Source organism: Oratosquilla oratoria, chromosome 5 (assembly GCF_046742065.1).
Source record: "Oratosquilla oratoria isolate Oo_2021 chromosome 5, ASM4674206v1, whole genome shotgun sequence".
Taxonomy (NCBI): domain Eukaryota; kingdom Metazoa; phylum Arthropoda; class Malacostraca; order Stomatopoda; family Squillidae; genus Oratosquilla; species Oratosquilla oratoria.
In genome coordinates this window covers 87,504,709-87,514,463 of record NC_134781.1, presented here as the reverse complement: position 1 = coordinate 87,514,463, position 9,755 = coordinate 87,504,709, and the positions used below count along the sequence as shown (strand labels likewise).

The 9,755-nt window shown below is 46.7% G+C and overlaps 2 protein-coding genes across 2 annotated transcripts; both read left to right on the top strand.

Moving 5' to 3' along the window:
- Positions 1-3,073: 3,073 nt before the first annotated feature.
- LOC143025639 (uncharacterized) lies at positions 3,074-4,188 on the top strand. The gene is made up of 2 exons (XM_076185616.1): positions 3,074-3,212; positions 3,450-4,188. The coding sequence occupies exon 2, from the start codon at positions 3,500-3,502 to the stop codon at positions 4,136-4,138; it is 639 nt and encodes a 212-aa protein (XP_076041731.1). The 5' UTR covers positions 3,074-3,212; positions 3,450-3,499; the 3' UTR covers positions 4,139-4,188.
- Positions 4,189-8,068: 3,880 nt separating this feature from the next.
- On the top strand, positions 8,069-9,386 carry LOC143025286 (uncharacterized). The gene is made up of 2 exons (XM_076184757.1): positions 8,069-8,209; positions 8,450-9,386. Exon 2 carries the CDS (start codon positions 8,500-8,502, stop codon positions 9,136-9,138), a length of 639 nt encoding a protein of 212 aa, XP_076040872.1. The 5' UTR covers positions 8,069-8,209; positions 8,450-8,499; the 3' UTR covers positions 9,139-9,386.
- Positions 9,387-9,755: the final 369 nt, after the last annotated feature.

The window sequence follows — 9,755 nt, the reverse complement described above, 5'->3', positions numbered from 1 at the left end:
GCAAGGAGGCTGTTGAAAAGAAAAAACTGGCCTATCAGCGGTACAGGAGGGAGGGCTCGGAGTCCGCCCATATCGCAATGAAACAGACCAAAGCTCTGTGCAAGAAGACCATTGCTCAAGCAAAACTGGACTACTGGAAAAACGTCAAGAAGGACAAGCTGGACCTCACCGAAGCATGGAAGAGGTTCAAGGAAATTAAGAGTCACTACAGCCCCCCCGATGATGACCTCAAGGCTCCCGATGGGAGGGTGTTGCGCACAGCCGAGGATAAGGCAGAGGGGCTCCTCCACCACTTTGCCAGCGCGAGCTCCTCAGCTAGCCTCCCCGCTGAGAAGCGCAACTTCCGGGCAGCCCATGATGACCTTGTGGACCTCTCCCCCCCAAGGGGGAGCACACGGACCTCTCGCTCTTCGAGCTGAAGTGGGCTCTCAGGGCCATTAAGGCCACCAAGAAATCCCCAGGTGCAGACAAAATTGTGTACCCACTTCTGCGACACCTCCCTCCCGCCCTCCAGCAATCCTTGTTGGCGATCTACAACAAATGCTGGAGAGAAGGCTTGGTACCACTGGCATGGAAACATGCAATTGTGGTCCCCATTCCCAAGGCGGGAAAACAGAGGAACCTGGTGGAAAACCACCGGCCCGTGGCCCTCACCTCCCACGTCGGAAAGGTCTACGAACGTATCATCCTGAACCGCCTAAGCCACCATGTGGACTCAAACAAGTGCCTCCCGAAGCTTCAAGCAGGGTTCAGGAGGGGTAGAAGCGTAACGGATCACGTCGTGAAGCTCGCCGAACACATCCGGAGAGCCCGAAGGCAGAGAAGAATTCTTCACACTTGTTTCCTGGACATCTCCAAGGCTTTTGACACCGTTTGGCACACAAAGCTCCTATTGAAGCTGAAGTCCATAGGGGTCTCCCCGGCAATCTTTAACTTCGTGAAGTCGTTTCTCGCCGGCAGAACAATTGCGGTTCGGTGGAAAGGGATCATCAGTTCGCAAGCCAAAATCGACATGGGGGTCCCCCAGGGCTCCGTCGTCGCCCCCCTACTCTTCACCCTGCTACTAGCGGGGGTGGGAGAGGGGGTGAGACATGACACCATAGTCACTGCCTACGCGGACGACATAGCCCTCTGGAGGAAGTCCAGGTACCGACGGCCAAAGAAGAACTCTGCAAACCATCGGGCGGAGGTAAGGGTATTTCAAGAGCAAGTGGACGTGGTCGTAAACCATCTCATGGACCTTGGATTCACCCTCTCCGGGACCAAAACTGTATACATGCCGGTGCACAGCAAGGGTTATAACGCAGGTCAGTATCCGGACTGGAATCAAATCACGGTCTGCGGTACTGCTGTGAAACCCGCTGCCTCCGTCCGCTACCTGGGGGTCACCTTCCAGCGGGACGGCCTTTGGAACGAGCACCTGAGACTAGCCTGTCTCAGTGCCAGACGGGCGCTCAATCTCGTCAGAGTCATCCGTCGGGAGAAATGGGGCCAACGCAGGGAAACTCTGATTCCCATCATTCAGAGCCTCGTGCGTTCCCGCCTTCTCTTCGGCGCCCCCGCTCTCCACGACCTCCCTCCGACGGCCGTGCAAAGAATGGCTCGGGTAGAGTGCCAAGCGCTCCGCCTAGGGCTAGGACTAGCAAAGTCGGTTCCCCAGGCCCAAATCTACAATGAAGCCGGCCTACTACCACTCAGGCATTGCCTGAAGAAGGGTGCCTGTACATACCTATTCAGCTCTGCAAGGGTACCTAACTCCACAGATGAAGAGATGGATGAGAGCTGGAACTCAGCCTCCACCCCCGTTCCCGTTCACGGCCTTCCCTTCACAGTAAGGGACATCTGCAAGAAGGCCAAAATCCAACCTGGCCAACGCCGGAGGATTGCCCAGTGCCAGGTGGACCCCTTCCCTCCGTGGGCCCTCACCCCTCCTGAGGTGGAGCTTAACCTTCCCGGGCTTAGCCGTCGAGACGACCCACACACGCTTGCAGCGCGAGCAAGGGAGCAGATTGCGCTCAAATACCGTGACGACCTGCTGATATATACAGACGGATCAGTGTTCGAAGATGGACGCTCAGGAGCAGGCATCTACCAGTACAACACAAAGGAAGCTCACCCAGTGAAACTACCCCCCACCTCCATCCTCACGGCTGAGCTCGTCGCCATCAGAGAGGCAGTGCAAATTGTACTCGCCCTTCCCCACCCACCACCGCAGGTAACGGTGCTATCAGACTCGAAATCTAGTCTAATAGCTATCCAGAACGGCAGCTGTGCGTCACGTCCCGCCATCCTTAACGACGTCCTGTGCCTTCTAACGGAGGCCGGCAGGGCAGGAGTCCACTTCCGATTCCAATGGGTCCCCTCGCACGTGGGCCTCCTTGGCAACGAGATGGCAGACAAAATTGCCAAAACAGGTGCCACATTGCCTAACAGCAAAGTCACCTCAATCCAACCCTCTGCACATGACTTCTTTTGCAAAATTGACCGCGCTGCCTGGGACATCTGGAAATTGGAGTACCACTCTACTGCTGTTGAACGTGGATGGCTCCTTAAGACCTGCCTTGGACCGACCCCCCCTACCTTCTCCTCTCTACCCCCGTACATTGCGGCAACAGTCAGCAGGATACGGGTGAATCACTGGCGGACCAAATATACCACTTCCCGCTGCACCTGTGGCGCGGAAGTATCTTTCAAGCACTGCCTCTTCTTGTGCCCCGAATTGGAAGCCCACTTCTGGCCCCTAAGGTCAAACTTCAATGACCCTGCCACAGCCCTCGAACGCCTCATTGCGGACTCCTCCTCCAAAGTCGACCTCCTCGTCTGCTCCTCCCCAGTCGGGGGACTGCTGTAAACACCCCGACCACCCCCACATGCACCCGCATGCCCACAAGCGAAAATCAAAACTCTTACCCAATTACACAACTTCTCAAATCACCCCAACACTTCCCTAACATCTCCAAATACACTATTTGAAGCCACCCAGAAACTACAAGCCAGTCCCTAAATCGGCTAGCTCCGCTGGGACTAAAATCACAAAACTTGAACTTGAACTTTCGGGCACAGTCGACTCGAGTCCAGCACGGAAAGAGTTGATACTCAGTTCCATCAAGTCAGAATTGCCATTCAGGGCAGCCCCGTCAGGACAATCAGCATCAGCGGTCACAGCACAATAACCAGCTCTCAACAACACCAGCATTAGAACTTTTGTGCAGGTGTGTTTTACATCATGTCTAACAAAGAGAAATGGTTGGCTATTGTTTTTAAATTAGTAACATATAGTGACATTGTTAAGAGATAACAGTTAATTAACGTTGTGTATAATTAATCGTGACAAGCATTCATTTTATTTCCCTTGCTTTTAAGACGACATAAACGAACGCTTGACACATGAGAATCTTCCACTTAATATTCTACTCGGAATACTAAATATCTATCACCTATCCTTCCAGGAAAACAACACCCTATCCAGATCGTCAGACGTCCACATCAGACAGCAGCTATGGTCAAGTTCGACAAAGAAAACCTGAGGACCTCGCCTCTTCTGCGGAGGGGATCTCCGCCCAAAGACATTCCAGGAGTCACGTCTCCCAAGCGCCCATTCTTCAACAATTCTCCATCCAAATATTCAACTTCTCACGTACTGAACTTTGCGAAGGTGTCCCTAGAAGGTAAACATTCCCAAGGAGCTTTCAGACTCCGAAAATGTTCTACTACAGTCCCTCGACCCAACAAAGGTCCTCTTGTAGGTGTGACAGAAGAACAGAAGGTTTTGAGTTCATGCAGCCGAAGTCTTAATGTCACGAAGAAGTCGAGCGCGGGAGAACGCATCGTCGACTTCCTGTGCTTCAGTCATGACGTCCTGTTGCACCGAATCCTCCTCTCCTTCGACGGTGAGCTGGAGATCAAAGACCAGAGTTTCAACAGCCTCCGCACCGTCACGTCTGCTACGGGACAGTTCGACCTCCGCCAGCCCCTCGTGCTCGAGGCCCACAAGTTCTACCGCATCTACCTCAAGTCCCGCTTCAGCAGAGTGGCTCCCAACAGAGGAACCTCGTGGCAGAGTCACTTCGGGGACATGACAATGGAGTGGGGCCACTGTGCCGTCTTGGGTGGCATGGACCTACTGATCTCTACTTAGTGTTTAAGTGTATATGGATAGGTATAAGGAAATACATTATTTATTTTTGTACACCTTGTATGCATACCCTTACGTGTAAAATGTGTCCTCGGGATGGGGGGATGATATCCTCCCCCCCCCCAAGCCTCCTCCATTTGGAACCTTGCTCATACTCCCCCCTTCCCCTCCCCCCCCCCGTATTCTCACTTCTTTTAGTAACCTCCCCGTTTACCCCTATAACCCCCCTTCCCCCCAAACCCTTATTGCCTACTCTCAACCTCATAGTGCTAATGAAAGTACAGAACCTTGTTGTGCTCTCCCTCCTCCCCACTACACACACTCAAATCTATCTTAATTATGTTAATAGCCTATTCTCGGTCAAGTGGTCTCGTCAGTCGATCGATTATTGTAGACAGAACCAACTTCTGGGAAGTCAATTGTTCCCGGTTATAGGGATGGTCTTATTTCTTCTATATATATTTTTTTTTTATTCTATTTAATTTTATTTCATTTTTAAGGGTTAACATAGCGTTTTAGTTTACCCGACTTCGTCCAGACCTTTATCCTCCTCCTCTTCGCTCACTCTGATGCCTCCTCCCGTCCTCTTCTCTTTACGTGGCTAATTCACCTCCAAAGCGTAGGCTAAGAACTCGTTATTAGTACAGGGCACAAGTGACGTCATGGCGATCATAGCATCAACAAAATGGACGTTTTCAACTTTTCGCTAACATGTGCTGATTTGTATCAAAATGAATATTTTCTGTAAATAGATATATGAAGAAATGGGTAGTTGATATGGACGTAGTTGTGATTTTGCTTATGGAAAATAAATCAAAGTAGCGGATGTTCCTGCGAAACCTTGTAGGAGTTGGTTTGTGGCCGTCATGAAGACGCTGAGTTAGAAATTGTACAATGAGGGCTGGAAATATCCTCCTGTACAATGCAGCTTGTTGATTTATATAAAAATAATTAATATTTTGAATGGTTCTTCTTATTTTATAAATAAAAAAGAAATTGATTTAAGTAATGTGTCAAACTTGCATACATTTCCAAAGTGTGTAATATTTTCAAACTTAATGTCTATAATATTATTTTCAGTTTGTTGACTTTAGAACATGGTTTCATTTCCAAAAAAAATTCGTCTTTTTAGTGCAGGTTCAATCCTGCTTCACGAAATTTAATTCAGAAATCCACAATTGTTATACTAATGATACAAGTTAACAGCTTGCGTAGACGGTATTGTGCAAATCCTGCATTTATATATCTCACAGGTTTTTCCACACTCCTGTCATCCCCAATGACACATTTTGAAAGTCATCACTTTCGAGTGGTTTCAGGTCGAGAAGGATCGAAGTCCCTGCTAAGCCTACAACAGGACATTACTGATCAAACTTACCGAGAGCATGATGAATATTTGACAGTGTTACTACGAGGATGCTGTGGCTCGGGAGCTTCAGTTCTTTTCAACAAGGGTCAGCCACGGCGGGCTAGTTCCCGTTTTCTACCTTTCGATATCATAAAGAGTATGGGAAGTGGTTTTCTTTGGGTCAAAGGAAGGACGTTAGATAATATAATCGCACTAAATGCATCCTGTATCATTGAGCCCTTTCCTGCTTTTAGGTCGATGGGTCCGTTTTCTTTACATTGTCTTGCACTTTTCCTTCCGCCTCCTTTGTCATTTGTTTATCCCTGGCGGCGCGGCGCCGCGCTGGTGGCTTCTCGTTGGGTACTAAAGCAAATAAAAGATCCATTCCCGTGGCAAAGGATTTTCCTTGCTATGTCGTAGTTGGTGCAGATCAGTGAGGATCTTCATTAACGCACCAAGTAGCTCTTCCTGCCACTTTATGTTATTTCCTTTGCTCTCTCTCTTCTACTTCATGATTTTTTCCATATCCTGATTTTATTTTACGTTTTAATCGAAAAGTGGGACGCTGACTTCGAGTCTGTCGATCTTTGAGTTCGGAGGCAGCGGTCCTCGTGGCCTCTGGGTCCTCTCCAGAGATCGTCCATCAAACTCACGGAAGGCTCCTCTATGTTTTTATTTCCTTCCAGCTATTTTCCCAACTCTCTATCCATCTTGCGGGAGTGAGTGCGCGTCTACAACATTTGTGGGTGAACCAACCTTCGGCTCGGGGTCTCCTGGGCTTGAACCCTGGAAGCCTCTGGAACGTCTCGAGGGACTTTCAAGTGACCTCGAAGCCCCGCGGGGACATCAAGTTTGCGAGAGGTTCCTGATCCTTCGCCTTGCAAGTTGCTCTTCAGTCCTTTCCAATCTTTCACGTTGCAGGAACTACATTTTCCATTTTTTTCACTGTTGCCCTTTTCCTCTCTCAAGGAAGAAGAACTTTTTCCTTGGTGGATGATGATTCGTGTTCGAGGTCAAGTCGTCGGTGAATATCTTTGCGTTCTTTCTTGAAGACTCTCCGACCTTGCGTCGCAGGGTCGCCCTTGAAGGGCCTTCGTGGTTACCGAGTTTGAGTGTGACACAGATTGAATCTATGTTATTCCTTGAGAACGTGATTCTTGTTGTTGTTATAGCTTTTGTTTTCATTCTTAATGTTATACAGTATATGCATATATCGCTTGAAATTGACGACATCCAATGAAAATAAGGAAAGAGCGTTTTTCTTTATATTTTCATTCAGTATCACAAAGGATAATTGTTCAGCCTTTCAGTGACGGAGGGAGTATCCTGACTGAACGAAATCGTCTGGCAATATTTAAGCATAAGTTTCTATGTACGGGTTTATCCAGGCTGGTTTTCAATACTTAAAGGGCCGCAATTTGGCTCCCAGGAGTAAGATCACTTGGAGGCAAGAAGAAAAATAAAAGATTGATTTTTTTTTTTTTTCATAAGGGTCAAATCAGTATTTATTCTTCTCGACTCATTCACATTTAAAATCAGTGGGAGTCTGAAAGAAGGTGAACGAAAATTTCATCATGTTCATTCAAATTTCATTACATATTGAAATCAAAACTCTGGTTAGTATCTATTCCGTCCTAGATTAGGATTACACAGCGGCGATAGGGTCTCTCGGCAAGAGGAAACATAAAAAGAGGATCAAGACAACACAAGAGCAGCGAGCAAGATGGCTCCCAACCTTGCGAGCAAAGCGTACGAGGAGAGACTAGGGGCAACGGACCCGACATCGTCAGGAACGAAGGGAGAGGGAAACAAAGGCGACTTAAAGAAGTTGTTTGGGTCACGGAAGGGACTGGACAGAACGGAACCTGGGACGGAAGGGGATCACAAAGTCGTGGAAACTCATTGAAAAGGGTGTTTAAAGTACAAACACATATTTCTGTAAACATGAACTAATTCCAGGTAAAGCCTCCACAATATAGTTCAGTTTTGAACCATAAATTAATATACAAATGGAAATGATAAATAACTGGACACTGACAATATATCTACCTTTCTTCCATACTAAACATAGGTCTTTATATTTACGTAAATATACTGATACACACACACACACACACACACACACACACACACACACACACACACACACACACACACACACACACACTACTGGTTTAGAAGTATGTGATTCAATAACTGAGAAAAAAAGCAACAACGCAACTACGTCACCACTCGCGTCTGCACATGAATAGAATGATGCCATCAGTCTCCAGATTCCTTGTTTCTCAGCTGCAATACTTTACAAACAGTTTTGCAGCTTTCGTCATTAGTAAAGAGAGTCAGAGATATAGCAGCGATGTATTCAACATTAAGTTTGTAATGGGTTCAGAAACACGTCTAGGCACATAATTATGTGAAATGAAACTGGGGGAGGAGCGTCTGCAACTGTGTGTAAGGGCACACAGACAAACGCACGCACACCATCATCCAGACACGTCCAGTCTTGTTGAGGGTAAACACAAACGCGGGCAGGTCCAGAGCAATGAGTATATAAAGACGCTGAATGAGCTCTTGGGCACAGTTAAGTCCGGTCCACCACGAAGAGAGTAGATATCCAGCTTCATCAAGACAGAACTGCCAGTTCCAGCAGTCCTTCCAACATATTCAGCATTAGCAGTCCCAACAGAATAGCTCTTAAGAACTGCAGTTTTAGAACTTTTGTGCAGGTGTGTTTTTGATTACATACGGCCAACACTGTCGAATGGTTGGCTATGTTTGTGCAATATCATAAAAAGACATTGGTAAACGATAACTGTTTATTGATGGTGAATCCAATCGTGACAGGCTTTCATTGTACTTACTCTGATCCAAAGACTTTCACAAAAACGATAGTCTGATCATACCATATGTATTTTGCATCTTAAATTCTTTTTGAAATACTAATCTTTTGTCCCCTATTTTTTCAGGGAAAGGACACACTATCCAAATCATCAGACGTCCATATCAGAAAGCAGCTATGGTCAAGTTCGACAAAGAAAACTTGAGGACCTCCCCCATTCTGCGAAGGGGGTCTCCTCCTAAAGACATTCCAGGAGTCACGTCGTCCAAACGCCCCTTTTTGGCCAATTCTCCATCCAAATATTCAACATCTCACGTCCTGAACTTTGCGAAGGTGTCCCTAGAAGGTAAACATTCTCCAGGAACAACCAGACTTCGAAAATGTTTTCCCATAGCCCCTCGATCCATCAAAGTTCCTCTTGTAGGTTTGACAGAAGAACGGAAGGTTTTCAGTTCGAGCAACCATAGTCTTCATGATACGAAGAAGTCGAGCGCAGGAGAACGCATCGTCGACTTCCTGTGCTTCAGTCACGACGTCCTGTTGCACCGAATCCTCCTCTCCTTCGACGGCGAGCTGGAGATCAAAGACCAGAGTTTCAACACCCTACGCACAGTCACGTCTGCCACGGGGCAGTTCGATCTCCATCAGCCCCTCGTGCTCGAGTCCCACAAGTTCTACCGCATCTACCTCAAGTCCCGCTTCAGTAGAGTGGCTCCCAACAGAGGAACCTCGTGGCAGAGTCACTTCGGGGACATGACGATGGAGTGGGGCCACTGCGCCATCTTGGGCGGCATGGACCTACTGATCTCTACTTAATGTTTAAGTGTATATGGATAGGTGTTTTAGGTGTATATATAAGGAAATAAAATATTTATTTTTCATACACTCGGTATGCATATTCTTGCCTTCAACTCACGAAAAAAAAATTATTCACTAAAAGGTAATCTGGGCGGAACATGCCAAAGAAATAGACAAATAAATCTCCTATTCTAATAAGAACCAGTTCTAATTCCGTATTGAGGCAGCAAAATATATCACACACCATTCCAAGGTCTGTAGGAAACACATCCCCAAAAGATACAAAGAAGATTTCACCAACCTGTTCATCAGTCAATACACATTCAAAAGAAAAAGAAAACACTCAAATACAATTGAAATAAAAATATGGTAAACAATGACATGTATTTACAAGTGACATAAAGTTAAGAAATATCTAAAAAACCGGAATGTTTTTCATAAGATATTTCACCAATAACAGAACACAATAATCACTAACATCCCATGTTGAAGCCACTCTAATTTGTTCTATAATCCTTATAAAAAAAAATTCAAAACGAATGGCATTGAGAAAAAGTATATATATGTAATTCATTTTCAGTGTTCCGGAACCCCTGGGGGGTTAGTAATTAAGAAGAATCTCGAATTAACTTTAA